The 21,295-nt window shown below is 45.2% G+C and overlaps 1 protein-coding gene across 16 annotated transcripts in view; it reads right to left on the bottom strand.

Moving 5' to 3' along the window:
* Positions 1–21,295, bottom strand: part of ADD1 (adducin 1) — a 102,444-nt gene that overhangs the window by 33,360 nt on the left and 47,789 nt on the right. For all 16 annotated transcript variants that reach the window (XM_074992369.1, XM_074992375.1, XM_074992370.1 and 13 more), the window contains exons 5-9: positions 6,673–6,753; positions 4,388–4,537; positions 2,988–3,131; positions 2,742–2,840; positions 2,161–2,337 (exon numbers count right to left, since the gene is read on the bottom strand). In XM_074992369.1, coding sequence (XP_074848470.1) covers positions 2,161–2,337; positions 2,742–2,840; positions 2,988–3,131; positions 4,388–4,537; positions 6,673–6,753 — 651 coding nt within the window. The remainder of the gene's footprint in view (positions 1–2,160; positions 2,338–2,741; positions 2,841–2,987; positions 3,132–4,387; positions 4,538–6,672; positions 6,754–21,295) is intronic.

Here is a 21,295-nt window from a genome sequence, read left to right as displayed (position 1 = left end):
TGTAGGAAAAGCTGAAGTACTCAATGCTTTTTTGCCTCAGTCTTCACGGACAAAGTCAACTTCCACATGACGGTCCTAGACAATGTAGCATGGGAAGGTGGAGGGCAGCCATCTGTGGGGAAGGAACAAGTTCTGAGCTATCTAGAAAAACTAGATGTGCATGAGCCCATGGGTCTGGATTTAATGCACCCAAGGGTACAGAGGGAATTGGCAGAGGTCATTGCTGAACCTTTGGCCATTATCCTTGAAGACTCCTTGGAGATTGGGGGAGATACCGGATGACTGGAAGAAGGCAAACGTAGTGCCCATCTTTAAAAAAGGAAAGAAGAACAATCCAGGGAACCATAGACCAGTCAGCCTTACCTCAATCCCTGAGAAAATAATGGAGGGAATCCTCAAGGAATCCATTTTGGAGCACTTGGAAGAGGGAAAAGCGATCAAAAGAAAGTAGCCAGCATGGATTCACCAGGGGCAAGTACTGCCTGACCAATCTGATTAGCTTCTATGACGAGGTAACAGGCTCTGTGGACATGGGGAAGTCAGTGGATGTGATATACCTTGACTTCAGCAAGGCTTCTGATATCGTCTCCCACAACATTCTTGTCCATAAGCTAAGGAAATATGGATTGGATCCTTGGACTATAAGGTGGATAGAAAGCTGGCTTGATGGTCGGGCTCAATGGGTAGTGGTTAATGGCTCAAAATCTGGATGGCGGTCGGTTTCAAGTGGAGTGCCACAAGGCTCAGTTCTGGGGCCGGTGTTATTCAACATCTTTATTAATGACCTGGATGAGGGACTGGATTGCACCCTCAGCAAGTTTGCAGATGACACAAAACTAGGGGGAGAGGTAGATACTTTGGAGGGTAGAGAGAAAATCCAGAGTGACCTGGATAAATTGGAGGACTGGGCCAAAAGAAATCTGATGTGGTTCAACACAGAGAAGTGTAGAGGCCTGCACCTGGGGTGGAAGAATCCCAAGCATTTGTACAGGCTGGGGACCGACTGGCTCAGCAGCAGTATGATGGAAAGGGACCTAGGGGTTATGGTGGATGAAAGGCTGGATATGAATAAACAGTGCATCCCTGTAGCCAAGAAGGCTAAACAGCATACTAGGGTGCATTAGGAGGAGCATTTCGAGCAGATCTAGAGAAGTAGTTGTTCCCCTCTATTCGGCACTGGTGAGGCCACATCTGGAATACTGTGTTCAGTTTTGAGCCCCCCAGTATAAAAAGGATGTGGATTTGCTGGAGCAGGTTCAGCAGAGGGCAAAAAAAATGATTAACGGGCTGGAGCACAAGACCTATGAGGATAGGCTGAGGGATTTGGGTTTGTTTAGTTTACAGAAGAGAAGACTTCAACTTACTGAAGGGGAGCTCTAAAGAGGAGGGTGAGAAACTGTTCTCAGTGGTGTCAGATGACAGAACAAGGAGTAATGGTCTGATGTTGAAGAGGGAGAGGTGGAGGGTGGTGAAGCATTGGAATGTGTTGCCTGGAGAGGTGGTGGATTCTCCATCCCTTGAAGTTTTTAAGCTCCATCTGGACAAGGTCCTGGCTGGAATGACTTAGTGGGGGTTGATCCTGCTTGAAGAAGGGGGCTGGACTAGATGACCTCCTGAGGTCCCTTCCAGCCCTATGATTCTGTGATCATCCTGTAGTAACACCCAAAGACTCCTCTAACAATGTGATACCTGGAAAAGTCAAATTTGCCTATAGACTCCACCTTTTAAAATAAATAAATAGGGCTTCATGGTATTATCACAATCAATAAAGGGACAATAAAGTGTAACAAGAGCCTTGTGTGTAGGAACATTAAGACCTGATCCGAAGTCCACTGAGATCAAGGAAAATCTTTCCACTAATTTTAATGGGCTTTAAACCAGGCTACAACTGACTCTCCTATCTTACACAGAGCTTTAAATATTCAGATTACTTCATTTATTAATTTTCAATCTATATAGTTATTATTTCACACTACAGACTGGACACTAATCTAAGAAACCCCCAGTATTTTGAAATCTAAAAAATCTAATTTGTCAGCAAATTATAAGGTAAAACAAGACAACCCCCATACCCCATTAGTTTTTTTTATAGCAGTTTAGACAGAATTTTGCGATCATCATTTAAGAACTCATTACATATAATGATGTTATTTGCTTTACCAGATTATCAAGCATTCGCATAAGGGCTTCAAACTCCTGCTCTCCAATCTGCCATTTTGGATGGGATACAGTACCCTCAGATGCTGGAGACTCAGGAGACCGAGATTTAGCTTTGTATTTTCCAGGGTCTAACAGCACTAAGTTGTCGGGCCCACCTGCACTGGCCAGAGTACGTACCTTAAAAATAATTAAACAGCCATTTTATTTTTTCAAAAAACACTGATGGTTATATAAACAGTAGAAGGACTTCTCTTTTGCAAATTCTAATCTCACATTGTAAAAGCTAAATAAATCATTACAGCATGACAAACAACATTTCAACATTCTTCCTTTAATGAAAAGTAGATGGTAATTGAGGAAAACTTTATGTAAGATCAGTAATTCTAATCTGCTAGTTGAACACAGTTGCTGAACTATTAGTGCAGTTGTTCCTGAGTGATGAAATCAACCCCAGAATCCTTATTTTGTTAGTTTAGATTGAAACTGACACTTCGTGACCATTCAACTATCGGTCTGTTTGGAGACATGTCAAGTATCATGTTGTTACAGATAGCAAATTAATCATATATTAAGATTCTTACTTGAATCTCACAGGCAACTACTAGATTATGAATATAGTAGAAAGCCTCTTCAATGGTCTCCCCAACTGATACCAAGCCATGGTTTCTGAGAATAAGAACCTGAAAGAAATGGCCATTGTAAGGATTGATATAAGAAATCTACTTGTTGAGAACTCGACATACATCTCTCCTCTGTCCCACTTCTAATTTAAAAAAAAAAAAATCACTATTTTCTTTCAATAGTGACCTGTACATTGAATAACTGACCTTGCTTTTAGGTCCCAAATTTTTCTGAATTAGCACTTTCTCTTCATCATCAACCAAAATACCATGGTAGTCATGATAGGCCACTTCTCCAAGACAGAGTGCTTCTGGTGAAATTGGTAAGAGACCACACTTCATTGCAGAAACCTGAGACATGTAACAGTACATTGTGCAGAAAAGTAAATAAAAACAAGTCATTTGCTTATATTATTACACACGTTGTCACGTAGGGCAAAATTAATATTCAAATACAGCTGAGATGCCTGAAAGCAAGAGAACTAAAAAATGCTCAAAACACAAGACAAATGTGAAAAGACTTAGAAAATGAGCCTCTTAATTCATACTCAGCTTTTTAACTGGCAGCAGGGAGGTAAGTCCCCAGCATTCGCTCTGGGCAATTGAAGAAAGCTTTATGTAAGATCATATTTCTCTCTGGGGGAGAAGGGGAAGTACCCTGCTATGGGTAATGGGAAAGGCATTTGTGGTGGTGGTGGGGAGTACGGGCTGGAAGTACCTGGCTCTGGGGGATGGGAAGGGCATTCAGTTGTGGGGGCAGTCTGGAGATATCTGGCTCTGGGGAATAGGGGGGCATGCAGCTGGGGGAAGGAGGGGCTGGAAGTGCCTGGGTAACAGAGAGGGCTCCACTGGGGGGGGGGGGCAGTTAAGTTGCTGGGGGTGGGGGCTTGGGCTCCACTGGGGGTGCAGTTAAGCTGCCAGGGGTGCAGCTTGGGCCCCATGCAGGGGGGATGGCTCAGGCCCCATGTGCAGGGGTTAAACTGATGGGGGCGGGCTTCAGGGCGGGGGGGTAGGGCAGTTTGGGGCTTGAATTCCACCAGCTTTTTGTCTAGAAAAAAAGTAGTACTGCAGATGGATAAAAACAGGCATGTACAAATCAACACAAACATTCACAAAGTGCAGTGTTTGAGACCAATACTGCTACTTGTGTTGTGAAAAAGTTACAGATGTGCTACTAGATCAAAATGTAGATAGAAGTCAAGTAGTCATATACATATATATGGAGAAAATATTACAGTGTGCCTTACTAGGCCACTGGAGGAAACTGGAGCTCATTTTGACCCATTGACAGAAAACCTTCTATTACATGGTCAGACCACACATATCTGAAATTTGTTATTTGCCTAGCATTACTTCTAAATATTGATCCAAGATTACATATTCATAAACTTCAACAGTGTCAATTTCTACAACAGGGTCCATATCTGCAAGCACTTGCAAGGCAAGTATACTCACATGAGTAGTCCCATTAACTATTTGGCTTCAAATAGGCTTCTCACTAGAATTCAAATTTAAGGGGAGCAAGGTTTTAAACTATAAAGTAAATAGTTGACTACTTGGGATAAGCTACTCTTCTCTTAAAATCTACAGCAAGAGGAAGAACTTACCGCTGCTCCTGCTGGTGTATGAATATGAACAATGCATTTAACATCAGGCCGAGCAGCATAAATTGCAGAGTGCAATGTAAAACCAGCTTGGTTTACTCCTAGGTTAGTGCTTCCACGATCAATTACATCTCCTTGGATATTGATTTTAACCTGATATAATAAAAAACACTGTAATAAAAAGCTTTACAAGTTATCCAAAATGTATTTAATTCAGCATCTTCCTATAGCCGTTACATACATACATATATGTATGCGCGCACACACACACACACAAACGTTATATAAAATGCATATAAATCAATGCCATTTACAGCAATATTAAAAGATATTGATCTTAAAGTTCAAACATCTGTAGAAAGACAAAATAAGCTTTTATCATCATTGCTTTTTTCTAAGAAATCAAATACATCAACAAGCAATTGTATGAACAAGTTTTCCCCTCCCTGCACACACTGTTCAGCTTTCATTCCCTTGATTCTTGTGATGACATTTCAACTAATTCTTCACTAATCAGAGAGTCTTATAGCTTAGACATGGTCTGAATTACTAATGTAAAACACAAGCAAGGAGAAAAAGCCTTTTAGAAAACTAACACAAAACCATTCAAGTCCTTCTTTATACATCATAATGCAGTGGAAAAAAAAGTAAAAGCTCACTTCTTCACTGGTCAGCTTTGTATAACATTTCAATGCTTATAATAGTATTCATATCCTGTAATGTTATTAAGGACCCTCCTTTTTCCCTCCTTCATTAACCCCAAATCTAGAAAGAAAGAAATCTGCTCCTTTTTATACTTTTTTTTTTCCTTCTTGGCTGTAGATAAGTCTCCACACGTTGTCAATACATGTTAAGAATATAAAAAGAATACTTTGGGGTTTAATTTGTTTTGTGCACTTTGCAAGTGTGTAGACTCTTTATATATAAGTTGGACCATCATGAGTGTAACAGAGAGAGGTAGCTGTGTTAGTCTATATTCTAACAAAACAAAGAACCTTAGATACTAATTGATTAAGAAAGTCAATTAAATTCTCAACCTCTAGGGCCAGCTTATTGAGAGACCCCATAGCCACAGATGTTTATTGAATACTTGGTTTTAGTTAGTTGAGTCTAGATATTCTTTAATTGTTGTGGACAATAATGTACATAGTTCAGTTATTTTCCTTTTTTTTTTTTTTTCTTTCTTTTTTTTTTTTTCAGTTCTCAGCCCGTACTAAAACCAATTTAGACAAAGTAATGCAGTTTTGCAAAGTCATGACAGAGGACTGAGAAATCTATGGCCACTACAGAAAGTAGTGATTTAGTTCTCGTACCAAATTCTTTCAGCATTGCCATGTATGGTACCACTTCATTATGTCTATTAGAGGGGTGCTGCGTTATGCAAGCCTCTTAAGTGACTGCTCGATCTTTCTCAAGCTTGTTGAGAAGTAAAGCAATGTTGCCTCATTGGGTTTAAAAAAAAACTAAAAAGACTTTTTAATTGCAGTGGAGGCATCATTACACTATCCTCCCACACACAATGTCTGAAAGTCACATTTGACAAAAAAAAGTAGACCCATTGGCACAACTGTGCTAACCTGATATTTAGATTATCTGTCACCACAGTCCCACTGCCTAGGCCTGTTGTTATACCCTATTGTTTATTTTTTTACACAAATCTGTAAAAGGGAATACACTGTGTTAATACAAACCTATTGTCTTTCTGTAATCCATAATTAAAGGCAGCAAAGGAAATATTTAGTACTTCATGTCATGAAATCACTGCACTATCATTTAGCTATAAATATATATTATATATATTAGCCTACAAAACAGGTACTGTAAAGTATGTGAGGAAATTGAGGAAGAGAGATTGCAGAATTTGCCCAAGGTCCCCAACATGAATTCTTCAAGGAACGAATCTGATTAAAGGATTAGAACTCAGAATTCCCCAATCTCAGTCTCATGAAGTTTTTGTGTAATTAAAACTTCAATTTAAAATGTAGAATAACATAGATTTTAGTGTATGAAAAAACACTAAAGACCAAGACTTTATACTTAACATTTGAAATCTTATTTCCCCTAAAAAGAGAAAAACTTGTTTCTAACATGAAGAACACTGAAATCAGTTAAATGCTTTTAAAAAAAAACATATGTAACAAAACTGTTCCGGCCATGTGACTAAGCAGAAAATAACTTGGAATATTTCCTATAACATGGTTATCTATATTTAACATACATATATACTAGACATAACTTAGATGTTTGTATCATTTTGTGTTGGTATAGAAACAGAAATAAACACCTACCAGACTGGATGCAGTAACCTCACTATAAAGAAGTCCAAAAGGTACAATGAGGAAGTGTTCTTGCTCAGAACTTACTCTGGCCTAAGAACAAAAGAAAAAGAGTGAAAGCTAAATCTTGTAATGTTTCAACTTCATATTCTGTTTTATAAGCCCTAGAATGTATGCCACACAAAAAAATTATAAACACAGTTGTCAAACATGGGAGATGTACATATTTCATAAGCATAAAGTAATAGCCATGCCATATTCACTGTAACTTAAATAATTTATTAAGCCACAGTATACTTCCAAATAGTTCATGTTTAATAAGGCCACAGGGAGGCCCAGGCTACAGTCTGTCTGGCTCTTGGAAGATCAAGGTACAAGATATGATGCCAATGGGGTGCCCATATCCTACAACAAGGAACAACCACCTGGATAGAATGGTTTCCTAATACCATATGGGGAGAAACAGTTTTGGGGAATCACAGTTGTCACAGTGTTAATACCTAGGAAAACCTTTGTCTGTCATACAAAATGTGGGATTATAAAACAGAAGACTTGTGGAAATTTAAGCAACTAATTAAAGATTTTGAACATCTTGGGAAAAACAGTCACAGTCTTACATCAAAACAAAAAAGCAGTCCAGTAGCAATTTAAAGACTAACAAAATAATTTATTAGGTGATGAGCTTTTGTGGACAGACCCACTTCTTCAGATCACCACCATACCATAACAGACTGAATATTTAAGGCACAGAGAACCGAAAATAGTAATCAAGGTTGACAAATCAGAAAAATTATTATCAAGGTGAGCAAATCAGAGAGCAAAGTATGTAAAAGAGCCCCTATAATGAGCTAGAACATAGCCATCTCAGTTCAAACCATGTGTTAATGTGTCGAATTTGAATACAAAAGAGAGTTCAACAGCTTCGCTTTCCAAACTTTTGTGAAAATTCCTTTTCAGTAAAACAGAGGCTTTCAGGTCATTAACAGAATGGCCCACTCCATAAAAGTGCTTGCTCACAGGTTTGTGAATCCGGAATGTTTTAATGTCTGTTTTATGCCCATTAATTCTTTGCCTAAGAGAGTTTGAAGTCTGTCCAATATACAAAGCATCTGGGCATTGCTGGCACATGATGGCATATATGGATGTTAGTTGAGGAACATAAGAAATAACCTGGTTAGGTCCAGTAATGGTATCTCCAGAATAGATATGTGGACAAAGTTGTCAATGGGCCTATTGCAAGGAAAAGTTCCAGGATTAGTATTCCTGTGGTATAGTTTGTGGTTGTTGGTGAGAATCCTCATAAGGTTGGGAGGTTGTCTGTAGGAGAGAACAGGCCTGTCACATAGGGCCTTCTGGAGTGTGGCATCCTGATTAAAGGATAGGTTGTAGGTCTTTAATAATGTGTTGCAGTGGTTTGAGTTGGGGGCTGTAGGTAATGACCAGTGGTGTTCTGTTCTTGGCTTTTTTGGGCCTATCTTGGAGTTGCTAGTCTCTGGGTATTTGTCTGGCCCTGTCAATTTGTTCTTTTATTTCTCCTGGTGGGCAATTCAGATTTATGAATCTTTGGTAAAGATCTTGTAGTTTTTGGTCTCCATCAGTAGGATCAGAACAAATGCAACTGTACCTAAGGGCTTGACTGTACACAATGGATCTAGTTGTGTGTACAGGATGGAAGCTAGAAGTATGTAGGTAAGTACAACAATCAGAGGGTTTCCAGTAGAATGTGGTACCGATCAGGCCATCCTTGATTTGTACTGTAGTGTCCAGGAAATGTCTCTCTTGTGTGGAATAGGTCAAGGCATAAGTTGATGGTGGAGTGCAGATTGTTGAAGTCTCCTTAGGAATTCTTCCAGAGTCTCTACACCATGGGTCCAGATCATAAAGATTTCATCGATCTATCGTAAGTAAAGTAGGTGTAACAGGGGACGAGAGCTGAGGAATTGTTCCAGATCAGCCATAAATATATTAGCATATTGTGAGGCCATGAGGGTGCCCATAGCAGTTCCACTAATCTGGAGGTATAAATTGTCCCCACATCGGAGATAATTGTCGGTGAGAACAAAGTTAGAGATCAGACACCAGACTGGCTGTGGTGACCTCAGGGACGGTATTCCTGATTGCTTGTAATCCATCTTTGTGTGGAATATTAGTGTACAGAGCCTCTACATCCATTGTGGCAAGGATGGTGTTGTCAAGAACTTTTCCGATGTTTTGTAATTTCCTTAGGAAGTCAGTGGTATCTCAGAGATAGCTAGGTGTGTTGGTGGCATAGAGTTTGAGCAGGGAGTCCACGTAACTGGACAGGCTGGTGGGAAGTGTGCCAATACCCAAAACGATAGAGCGTCCAGGGTTTGCAGGTTTGTGGATTCTGGGAAGTAAATAGAATAATCCAGGCTGGGACTCAGATGGTGTTTCTGAGTGAATCAGATTTCCAAGCAGCAGCAGGGAGTTCCTTAAATAGCTGTTGTAATTTCTTTTGGAATTCCAATGTGTGATCAGAGGAGAGAGGTCTGTAAAATTTGGTGTTGGAGAGTTGTCTGGATGCCTCCTGTTCATAGTCCCATTTATTCATGATGCGAACAGCACCCCCTTTGTCAGCTGGTTTGATTATAATGTCTGGGTTATTTTTGAGACTCTGGACAGCATAGAGTTCAGCATAGTTGAGATTGTGTCTCATTTGGTATTGTATGCATATAATGTCAGTCTGAGCAGGGTTGTGGAAGCACTGTATGTAGAAATCCAGACTTTCACTGAGACAGTCAGGGGGATTCCACATAAAGTTATTCTTTTTTTGGTGTTGGGGGAAAGGGGTTGAGAGAGTCAGACTGTTGTTCATAGGTGTGTTGGAAGAATTATACAGCTAAGAATAAGGCCAACAGTATAATGCAGGGCACTCAATCTGAAACAGAGAAAACTGAGCAGTCACATTTTCAGTTCTTTGTACGCAGACTGGGCTTCCTATGAAAAGAGACCAAAGGTTTACTAACACTAGACATTATTGTTGTCTGCTTCCAGAAATGAATAGCTCATCCAGTGTCCTCTGTAAGCTGAGGCAGCCACACAGAAAAGATTCAGGTGTCCACAGCCACCCACATTTGGCAGCATGTGTTTCTAGTGGTGGTACACATCTGCACATGCCTTAATGCACATACATATGATGAGCTCATACATACTCCAGTTGTTGGAAGACCGATGCCTGAGAAATCAATCTTCCTCAGGTCTAGCCACAGGCATTTCAAAACGAATAGCTTGTCCTTTATTTGAAACATTTACTGAAGGCAATACATAAAACAAATAAGGTTGGTGCCAAGCAATGAATATACCTACAAATCACAGTACAAAAGAAATTAAATCCTTAGAGATCATACTTGCTTGTTTTGTTTAATCCCCATCACCCTCCAGTGTATTTCTTGATTAGTGAGCCATGTGTTTGCATAAAGTTGACTAACTGTATACTCCAAAATGGGTTTTAGATTTTAAATTAGCAAACGGATTGACCAATGGACTGTTACATTATACAAGGGATTTTTCTGGGGAGAAGGGGAAACGGAGGGATAGCAGATTTCATACTAATTTTAGCTTTTAGAAAAATGGGGAAAAAAACCCACCCTGAATCAATGTCCAAATGGGACTTCAACTGGGACTGAAACTGAACGTAGTGCCCTGCATGTTGAATAGTAACAGAGAACCTAGTCCCAAAAGCATCACCTGTCACATACAATTACCATTCCCAAATTCCTCCCACAAAAGGACAAAAGAATCAAGAAAGTATTCTAGCCTCTCTCTCATCCCAATGGGTCAAGAATGATGGAGATTTCTCCATATTTTAGGATACAATGAATATCCTCTAATTTAAAGTTTCAGCTCCATAGATGTCATTGCTCAAGTACAGCAACTTTTAGAGTAGACATATTCTGTAAATCAGTCATCATATGGTGATTTAAGCCTGGCTATTAGCTTAACCTCTAGTGACCCAGACATATAAGGAGAGGTATGGTCTTTTCAAGTCTGAAGCAATCCCACTTGTCCATGTACCATGTTGTTATCTTGTTAATTTAATTGATAAAGTTTGTTCAATCAGTGTTTATCCTTCTGCACAGCAATCCAAATCAAACATCCCAGTGGAGATCTGCAGGTCAAAGGAATTCCTCTTCTTCACATGTGTAGTGTCCAGCAAGGCCAGCTGCTAAATTTACCAGTAGTAGTAGTAGGCATCCTTCAGTCTCCATAGACTATGGATCGCGCCCTTTAAAGTTTCAATTGAGGACTTCATTTACAGCGTCTATTCTGACTATGAAGACCCACACGAGAGTGACAGTCCTTGCTGCATCTCTTGCAGATGTAGTGGGTGTCTGGCAAGTCCTCATTGTGCTTTCTGTGTGCTCGCTTCTCCTCTGCTAGCTGTCTGATCTTCAGCTTGCCCTTCTGAAGGCCCTTGTGTAACCCCTGCCTCCATCTGCTGCAGTCGTCCAATTGTTCTTCCCAGTTGTCCAGCTCGATGTCTACCTCTCTGAGGTCTCTCTTGCAGACATCTTTGTAGCGCAACTGGGGGCGTCCGGGAGGTCTTTTGCCAGAGGCTAGCTCACCATACAGGATGTCTTTTTGGAATCCTTCCATCATTCATCCTGTGGACGTGGCCAAGCCAGCGGAGTCGATGCTGCCTGAGGAGGGTGTGCATGGTTGGGATTCCAGCTTGCTCGAGGACGGCGGTGTTGGTCACTCTGTCCTTCCATGATATTCCAAGGATGCGCCTGAGGCAGCACAAGTGGAAGACGTTCAGCCTCTTTTCCTGGCGGGCATACAGGGTCCAAGTCTCGCTGCCATAAAGGAGGGTGCTGAGGATGCAGGCTCTGTACACTTGCATTTGGTGTGAGTGTACAGCTTGTTGTTATTCCACACTCTCTTGCTGAGTCTGGACAGAGTTGTGGCCGCTTTTCCGATCCTCCTATTTAGCTCAGTGTCCAATGACAGGGTGTCAGTGATGGTGGACCTGAGGTAAACGAACTCGTGGACGACCTCTAACGTATAGTTGTCAATGCTGATTGATGGGGATTCAGCAACATCCTGACCGAGTACGTTTGTCTTCTTTAGGCTGATTGTAAGCCCAAAGTCCTTGTGTGCTTTGGAGAACTGATCCAGCAGTTTCTGAAGCTGGTCTTCTGTGTGAGACACTACAGCAGCATCGTCTGCGAACAGCAAGTCTGTGATGAGGACTTTTCGCACCTTAGACTTAGCTTTCAGCCTTGCAAGATTAAACAGTTTCCTATCAGATCTTGTGTGCAGCAAGATGCCCTCTGTTGAAGATCCAAAGGCATGCTTCAGGAGGAGTGCGAAGAAGATCCCGAACAATGTCGGAGCAAGCACGCATCCTTGTTTGACGCCACTCCTGATTCTGAAAGCATCCGATAATGTGCCGTCATATTGGATGGTTCCTCTCATGTCTTCGTGGAACGACTGGATCATCTTGAGTAACCGTGGAGGACAGCCTATCTTGTGGAGCAGTTTGAACAGACCATCCCTGCTGACCAAGTCAAAGGCCTTGGTCAGGTCGATGAAGGCTATGTAGAGTGGCTTTCTCTGCTCCCTGCACTTCTCCTGCAGCTGCCTTAGAGAGAAGACCATGTCAACGGTAGACCTCTCTGCGCGGAATCCGCACTGCGATTCAGGGTACACCCTCTCAGCAACCTTCTGGAGTCTGCCAAGGATGATGCGAGCGAACAGTTTACCAGTGACGCTTAGGAGGGAGATTCCACAGTAGTTGTTGCAGTCGCTTCTGTCTCCTTTGTTCTTATACAACGTTACTGAAAGTACAATATTAAGACTATAATTTATAGTACTCATTTAGTGTAAAGTTTAAGTGGAAAAAAAATGTGTAACCTCTAAACCAACTCTGTAAGGCACATGCATCCAGTAACACAAAGATCCATAAAGATAATAAGGCGATTTACTAAAAAGTCAGGTAAGAAATAAAGAGTCTCAACCCAACCACTTCTGTGCCTATTTGCACAATAGCCCTACTAGTTTTTTTTGTTATGGTAATTGTTTTACTAATAGCTTTTTGAAGGCCATTTTCAACATGTTAAACCAATCTTTCAAAATAATGACACTTCTTTCAATGGATAAAGAGTGAACCTTTGATGTGGTTACACATCAAACCAATAGAGAAAGGAGTCCTTTACACGGAACCATTCATATTCTGCTAATAAGTCAAGCTTTTATGGTCATCTTCAGATCAGTATTTTGTATGAGTGGTAGAAATATTATTCTATATGTTCTCACCATTTAATTCGCCCTATTCCCCCTAGTACAAGCCATAAAATTATTTACTTACACAGAATTCAAAAAACCAGTAAAAGAAATTATGGTATTAAGAAAAATGGAATTTTAGGAGAAAATCCTGATTGGCAAGACCAAGATCTGGCCTTGAATGTCACAGAAAAGTGAAAGTTATCGAAACAAAATTTCTCTCTCTCCCCCTACCTCAGCAATGTCACTTAAGTAAACTTCAAGGATAGTCTTAAAGAGGGGAACGAAAAATTACTCTCTCTCATAAAAAATGCCCATGAAATACAGTTTAATTTTGATAAAACAAACAAGCAGTCATGTAGCACTTTAAAGACTAATAAAATAATTTATAAAGTGATGAGCTTTCGTGGGGCAGACCCACTTCTTCAGATCTGGATATACTGCTGTACTGGAAATAGTTTAATTTTGAGATGTGATAAATTAGTTTGAAGCAACTTAATAGGAATGGTTCTATATTGGCAGAGTGGGGTTAGCGGGAAGGAGTCTGATTCCAATATAAGTAGAAATGTAAGTAGAAAACCAAACTGCAAACACTCATCTTTTGAGTCCAATGCTGTGGAAAAAGTTTTGTCACCTTTAATGGTTTAAAGTGATATTTTGTTATGTCTATTGATAGTATTTGGACATTTATAATCAAATTTTTTTCAGATACTTAGTGGGTTTTTTCCTCTCTAGCTAGTTACTGATTTTTATCAGGATAGAAACAGAACCCCAGAGTTACAAACTGACAAGGCAACCACACAGCTCATTTGGAACTAGAAATACACAATCAGGCAACAGTAGAGATCAAAATACTCCCAACCAAACCCAAGTAAATATAGCCTGATACTGTTTTAAACTATTAAAAAAGGGAAGTTTAAAACACTGACAAAGTAGGAAACTATCTGTGCTCGGTTCATGTAAATTAAGATGGTTCAAAGCATCATTCTTCTGCTGCAAAGTTTCTAAGCTGCATTAAATCAACGTTCAATTGTAAACTTCTGAAAGAACAATCATGTTTTATTCAGAGTTCTGCACAACTTCTATTCCCAAGATGTTCATAAGTCAGAGGTTCTAATTTAAATGTCTTCGTTTTCCACAAAAGTAAACCCTTGATGTGACTAGTAAATACTCCCTATAATAGTCTAACAATTTGAGTACATCCCTTATCAACACCTATTGGACAATACTAGGCTTGTAAATCTGTTTACTGTCATATTTCTCTCTCTTGTATTGAGGCTTCTGAAAAAACAGGGTTGGTTCTCCAACTCCCTGATTCACAGTTGCCTAGCCCTAGGGCAAGCTAGAGCTGCATGAAGCAGCCCTAACTTATGTTAGTGCAGGACTGGGTGCAGCAAAGCTCTACTCTGCCACTCCTACTCTTTCCCCAGCCTACGCACTGCCTTTGGAATGCACCCCAATATAATCCTTCCTCCCACTTTATACCAGGATATTGGTGGATGCATCTATGACAACAGGCAGTGCAGCTGCCTTTGCCAGATCTTTGCGGCCGGGTCTACACTGCAGAGTTTTGTCGACAGAAGTTACTGTCAGGACATATTTCCCAACAGAATCTCTGCTGACAGTATGCAGCCACACCTAATAGAGGCTCCCCCTGTCGGCGCTCTCTGTTGACAGAGTAGCCAGACCGCCCGGCCCTCTGTCAACAGAACAGCCAAGTGGAAGTTCTGAAAACAGGACTGCCCAGTGAACTGAAAGCCCTCTCTGTCAACAAAGGGCCCCCCAGAGCACCTACACTTATTTTTGTTAAAAGAATCTGTTGACAGAGGTGTCATGCTTCTTATGGGAGCGACTTAACTCTCCCGAGAAAACTGCTGCGTTCCATCGACAGTTTGACAGAATGCATTTGTAGTGTGGACATTTCATGAGTTTTGTTGACAAAACCCCAGTTCATGTCAACCAAATTCTGTCATGTAGACACACCCTGTAAGTGGAGAGTTCCCCGACTTAGGCTTGGTCTACACTAGGCCGGTAAGGCAATTGTAGATAAGCTGTTTCTAGCTACAGCACTTGTGTAGTTAGAATTGACTTATCTGCCAACCTTAAACAAATTCCCACCAGCAACAATAGACCACAACACAATCACACTAAACCTGGAACCAATCCCTGCAACAAACCTCGCTGCCAACTCTGCTCACATATCTACACCAGCAATATCATCACAGGACCTAACATCAACCATACCATCAGGGGCTTCTTTACCTGCACATCTATCAATATAATATATGCCATCATGTGCCAGCAATGCCCCACTGCAATTTACACTGGCCAAACTGGACAGTCTTTACATAAAAGAATAAACGGACATAAATCAGACATCAGGAATGGCAACATACACAAACCTGTAGGAGAACATTTCAATCTCCCTGGACACTCAGTAACAGATTTAAAAGTAGCAGTCCTACAACAAAATAATTTCAAAAATAAAATGGAGAGAGAAATCTCAGAGCTGCAATTCATTTGCAAATTTGACACCACCAACCAAGGACTAAACAGAGACTGGGAGCGGCTGGTTCCTTACAAAAACAGTTCCTCTGCCCTGGAAGTTCATACCTCCACATTAGAATCTGACAATGGGCCACATCCCCCCCAACTCATCCGACTTGTTTTTCTCCTCTCTTGATCTCTACTACTGATAATAGACCATTTCTGTCCTGACTGACCTTGTCAGCTCTGCCACTCCCTTTTACTGGGACCCCACTCTTTAAATACTCCTCCAAACACCCCCCACCCCGCCCACGCATCTGATGAAGCGTGTCTTTGCCCATTAAAGCTTATGCTCCAAAGTATCTGTTAGTCTATAAGGTGCCACAGGACTTCTTGTTGTTCTCAAAGTCCATGTCGGCACCGTAACCACCAAGTCTAAAAGAAAGGTTACTCACCGTAGTAACGGTGGTTCTTCGAGATGTGTCCCCGTGGGTGCTCCACATTAGGTGTCGGGCTCGCCCGGCGCCGCAGATCGGATCTTCCAAGCAGTTTCTGCCGGACCGCGCATGCGCCGGTGCGCACCGCTCCCCCGCGCGCTCCCGGCCATGTGCGCGATCCGGTCCCCGCCAGTTCCTTGACCAACCGCCTCGGATGCTCCTGCAAAACACTAAACAGAGATCCGGAGCGGGGAGGATGGGCGGGTAGTGGAGCACCCACGGGGACACATCTCGAAGAACCACCGTTACTACGGTGAGTAACCTTTCTTTCTTCTTCGAGTGTCCCCGTGGGTGCTCCACATTAGGTGACTACCCAGCAGTAACCCAAGATAGGAGGTGGGTAATCGGATTATGTGCAGCTTGTCCCCGAGAGGACCGCTGCCGAGAGACGGGTATCCTCTTGGAATACCCTGTGAAGGGCGTAATGTTTGGCGAAGGTGTCACAGGATGACCAGGTCGCCACTCTGCAAATGTCTTTTAGCGCAACGCCCTTGAAAAAAAGGCTGTTGATGCTGCCACCGCCCTAGTGGAATGAGCCCTGGGCGTGGCCAGTAAAGGAGTCTTTTTGAGTTTGTAGCACATTTTTATGCAAGATACGATGTGCTTAGAGATTCTCTGCGAAGAGAGACATTCTCCTTTTGATTTGGGAGCGATAGAGACTAGGAGCCTATCCGTTCTCCGGAAGGACTTGGTCCTGTCCATATAGAAAGCTAGCGCCTGCTCACGTCCAGGAGGTGTAGGCGCGCCTCTTTGTTAGAGTTATGAGGCTTTGGATAAACAAGGGTAAACAATAGGTTCGTTAGTATGAAACTCAGAAAGAAACTTTAGGAACAAAGGCTGGATGCAGCCGTATGGTTACCGCCTCCTTGGAAAAACAGCGCAGGGCGGCGTTGCCATAACTGCCTCAAGCTTGCTCACCCTGCGAGCTGACGTGATTGCGAGAAGAAAGGTCGTCTTCATCATAAGGAGGCGGAGGGAAACCGTGGCCAAAGGCTCAAACGGTGGTCCCCTTTTCGCATTAAGCACCAGGTCCAAGTTCCACAGAGGTGGAAGCGGTTTCTGAGGGGGGTATAGGCTTACCAGCCCTTTGAAGAACCTGGTAACCATGGGATGGGCGAACACCGTGTGCCCTTCCTCTTCGTGTCTGAATGCCAAAATGACGGCCAGGTGGACCTGAAACGAGGATAGCGAGAGTCCTCCTCTCTTGAGGTCCAGTAAATACTCTAATATCACAGCCATAGGCACCGAAAGGGGGCTAGCTGTTTGGTAGAACACCATGCCGTAAAGCGAGTCCATTTCTGCTTGAAGGTCTTCCTGGCGGAAGTCCTCCTGCTACTTTCTAGGACTTGCTGCACTTCCTCCGTACATGTGCTCTCTAGGGAGCTGAGCCATGGATTAACCACGTTTGTAGTCGCAGGCTTTGGGGGTGCGGATGCACTATGGACCCCTGGGCTTGCGTGAGCAGATCCCACGCCACCGGAGGGGACATCGGTGGCCGGTCCGACATGCGCAGGAATAGGGGGAACCATTGCTGTCGATCCCACGTTGGGATTATCGGGATCATTCAGGTTCCTTCCCTCCTGGCTTTCTGCAACACTTTGTGGATGAGCACTGTGGGAGGGAAAGCGTAAAGCAGGGGGCCCCTCCATGAGATCGCGAAGGCATCCCTCAGGGACCCCCGTCCCAGTCCTGCCCTGGAGCAGAATCGTGGGCACTTCTTGTTGTGCTGAGTAGCAAACAGGGTCTATCTGGGGAAAAACCCCATGCGTGGAAAAATCGGTTGCAGCAGATCGGGACGGATCTGCCACTCGTGCGTGAGTGCGAAACGCCTGCTCAGCTGGTCTGCCTTCACATTGCGAGCGCCTGGTAAATACGAGGCTTTCAAGGTTACATTGTTGGCGATGCAGCAGTTCCACAACCGGACTGCTTCTACACATAAGGCACGGGACCGAGCTCCTCCTTGCCGATTTATATAAAACATGGTGGAGGTATCGTCTGTACTGATCCCGACTACCTTGCCTTTCAGTTGGTCTCGAAAGTGTCTGCAGGCGTTGAACACTGCTTTGAGCTCCAGTATATTTGTGTGCAGTGACTGCTCCATAGAGGACCACAGCCCTTGCGTCACCTCTTCGCCCATGTGTGCTCCCCACCCTATGAGGGGGGCATCTGTAGTAAGAAAAACCAATACGTGTGGTTGGTGGAAGGGTACCCTTGTTAGCAGGTTCTCGGGGTTTACCCACCACTGCAGGGATTTGCGCACCTCCGTTGTGGGAGACGCCATCCTGTGAACAGTGTGTGCTGCCGGTTTGTATACGCTCGCCAGCCAATGCTGCATGCTGCGCATGTGTAACCTGGCGTTCTGTTCTACGAAACGTCGCTGCTGCCATGTGGCCCAGCGGCTGTAAGCACGTCAGAACCGGCACCATAGGGCTGAAGGTGAAGCCTTGCGCGAGGGAGCCGATGGCCCGAAAGCGAGTCTCTGGTAGATACGCCCTCGCTGTAATAGAATTTATGCGTGCCCCTACGAACTCTATGTCCTGTGTGGGGTCTGTCTTTGATATTGTGAGATTGATAAGCAGGCCGAGCGAAGAGAATGTGCCTGCTGTGACACATATTATGCGTAGTACCTCCTCCTTAGAGGCCCCTTTGAGTAGGCAGTCATTCAGATACTGGAATATAAATACCCCCTGTCTGTGCAGCTAGGCTGACACCACTGCCAAGGTCTTGGTGAAGACTCTGGGGGCTGAGGAGAGCCCAAACGGTAGGACCTTGTAAGTCGAGGGCTGCGAACCAATCTCCATCGTCTAGTGCCGTAAGGATGGAGGCGTTTGTGATCATCCGAAAACGTTGCTTGCGCAGGTACCGGTGAGGCCTCGAAAATCTAAGATGGGCCTCCCCGTGAGGAAGTACCTCGAGTAGAACCCTCTTCCTTGCAGTTGCTCCGGCACTCTTTCCACTGCCCGTACGAGCATGAGATGGTCTACCTCCTGCTTGAGCCTCGCTACATGGGAGGTCTCCTGGAGGTGGGGCCCCGGGTGGAGGTCATGGCGGTGGGAGCAACTGGGAGGGGATAGCGTACCCCGTGGCTATGATCTCCAGCACCCATTTGTCTGTGGTGATCCTTTGCCACTGGTTATAAAATGGTCGGATGATGGCCTTGAGCACTGGTTTCGTGCCCTCTGGAAGCGAGTCCATGAGGGAGGTCAACCTAATGTGGTTGTCGAAATTATGGTTCGCTAGATGCGCTGCGTAATTTGCCATTGGCAACAGTAGCGTGGAGGAGGAGTAGACCTTTCTGCCCAACAGCTCTAGCTTTTTGGCATGTTTGTCTATTCCCCCACGTTGCGACGACTCCACCACCAAAGAATTTGGTTGTGGGTGGCTGAACAGGAACTCCATGCCCTTTGTGGGCACGAAGTATTTTTTTTTTTTTTTTTTTCCCCCCGCTCTTTTGTGGACAGGCGGAATAGTCGCAGGAGTCTGCCATATCATAGTGGCAGACTCCAAGATTGCGTCATTAGCGGTATTGCTATTTTGGAGGAGGCCGGAGGTCTCAGGATTTTTGAGGAGCTTATGGTGTTGCTCTTGCACCTTTGCTGTCTGGAAGCCTTGCATGAAGGCCACCCTCATAAAACAGCTCTTGGAACTGTTTGAGATCGTCCGGAGGATGGACGCCCCCCGGGGCCGTAGCCTCATTCGGGGAGGAAAGCGAGGAACCGCTGGGGTACGTCTCTCTGGACCCTTCCAGTTCCTGCTGATGATGGTACACCCTCTCACTAGAGGTGTGCGAGGAAAAAATCTCGGGGTTCCATAACCAGTCCCCCCTGAGATGCTTAAGTCTCTGTCCCCGGTCGCAATTGCCCTCGGGGGTACGAGATCGTTCGTAGGGATCTTTCCCTAGTAGATTGCCGATGGTGTCTATGCCCTGCGTGGTAGGGGCAACCATGGCAGTATAAGCACTGGTCTTGGGAAGGTGACCTAGACCACTCCCTTGGTGCATACCCTTTGCGTCTGGGGGAGGGAGACCGTCGAGACCCCGGAGAGAGCGACTTTGCCTAATAGTCCAGCGGTTCAAATCCCAGGAAGGGTGGAGGTGGTCCCAGCCAGGGTGAGGCTGGTTGCAGAAATGGAGAAGGGGGCTTCGGGTAGGCCAAGGGGGGGGGACCCCTGCCTTCTAGTTGGAGTCTGCAACATAGCGGAGGGCTGTGAGAAACCAACTCCACAGCCCTGTGCGGAGAGGGGCTGCAATGCCTCCTCTTGTGTGCAGTCTTCCCCCTCCCTTGAGGAGGTAACTCCGCCCCTGACATACAGGGGATCCCGGCCCCGTCCGCACCGAGCTCGGCACACTCGAAGTCGGTGCTGCACATGCGGTGTCCTTCGGTGCTGGCAGGCTGCGTGCCTGCGTGCTCTGCACCGCCGGTTTTCCGGGGGTCGGTGGTACCGGCGCTTGTTTAGCCGCCGCCCTGCCTGCGGTGCGGGGCGGCTGGCTGATTATCGAAGGGTGAGCCGCTTGCACGTGGCTCTCCGTGCCGCCGCCGATCAGCTGTTGCTGCGGCTGGGGGCTGCTCGCTCCTCCCGTCCCGCTCGCTGTTGCTGCTGGCAGGGATCGGGCTGGGGGGCATACAGGGCATTCCGGCGTCCGCACCGAGCTCGGCACGCTCAAGGGCGGTGCCGCATGTGCGGTGTCCTCCAGTGCCGGCAGGCTACGTGCCTGCGCGCTCTGCACCGCCGGTTCCCCGGGGGTCGGTGCCGTTGCCCGCGGTGCCGCCGGTACCGGCGCTTGTTTAGCCGCCGCCCTGCCTGCGGTGCGGGGTGGCTGGCTGATTATCAGAGGCTGAGCCGCTTCCACGTGGCTCTCCGTGCCGCCGCCGATCAGCTGTTGCTGCGGCTGGGGGCTGCTCGCTCCTCCCGTCCCGCTCGCCGCTGCTGCCGGCAGGGATCGGGCTGGGGAGCATACAGGGGATTCCGGCCCCGTCCGCACCGAGCTCGGCACGCTTGAGGGCGATGCCGCATGTGCGGTGTCCTCCGGTGCCGGCAGGCTACGTGCCTGCGCGCTCTGCACCGCCGGTTCCCCGGGGGTCGGTGCCGCTGCCTGCGGTGCCGCCGGTACCGGCGTTTGCTTAGCCACCGCCCTGCCTGCGGTGCGGGGTGGCTGGCTGAGTATCGGAGGCTGAGCCGTTTCCACGTGGCTCTCCGTGCCGCCGCCGATCAGCTGTTGCTGCGGCTGGGGGCTGCTTGCTCCTCCCGTCCCGCTCGCTGTTGCTGCCGGCAGGGATCGGGCTGGAGATACTTTCCTCCGTTTCTGCGCTGATGGAGTGAGGGAGGCAGCTTTCCTTTTAAGGGCCCCGGAGGGTCCCTCCTGCTGCGGCCGCTCCGGCGCTTCTGGCTGGAGGGCCTTATCAAGA

This window comes from Carettochelys insculpta, chromosome 4 (assembly GCF_033958435.1).
Source record: "Carettochelys insculpta isolate YL-2023 chromosome 4, ASM3395843v1, whole genome shotgun sequence".
NCBI lineage: Eukaryota > Metazoa > Chordata > Testudines > Carettochelyidae > Carettochelys > Carettochelys insculpta.
The sequence above is the reverse complement of the archived record's forward strand: the minus strand, read 5'-3'. Positions and strand labels throughout refer to the sequence as shown.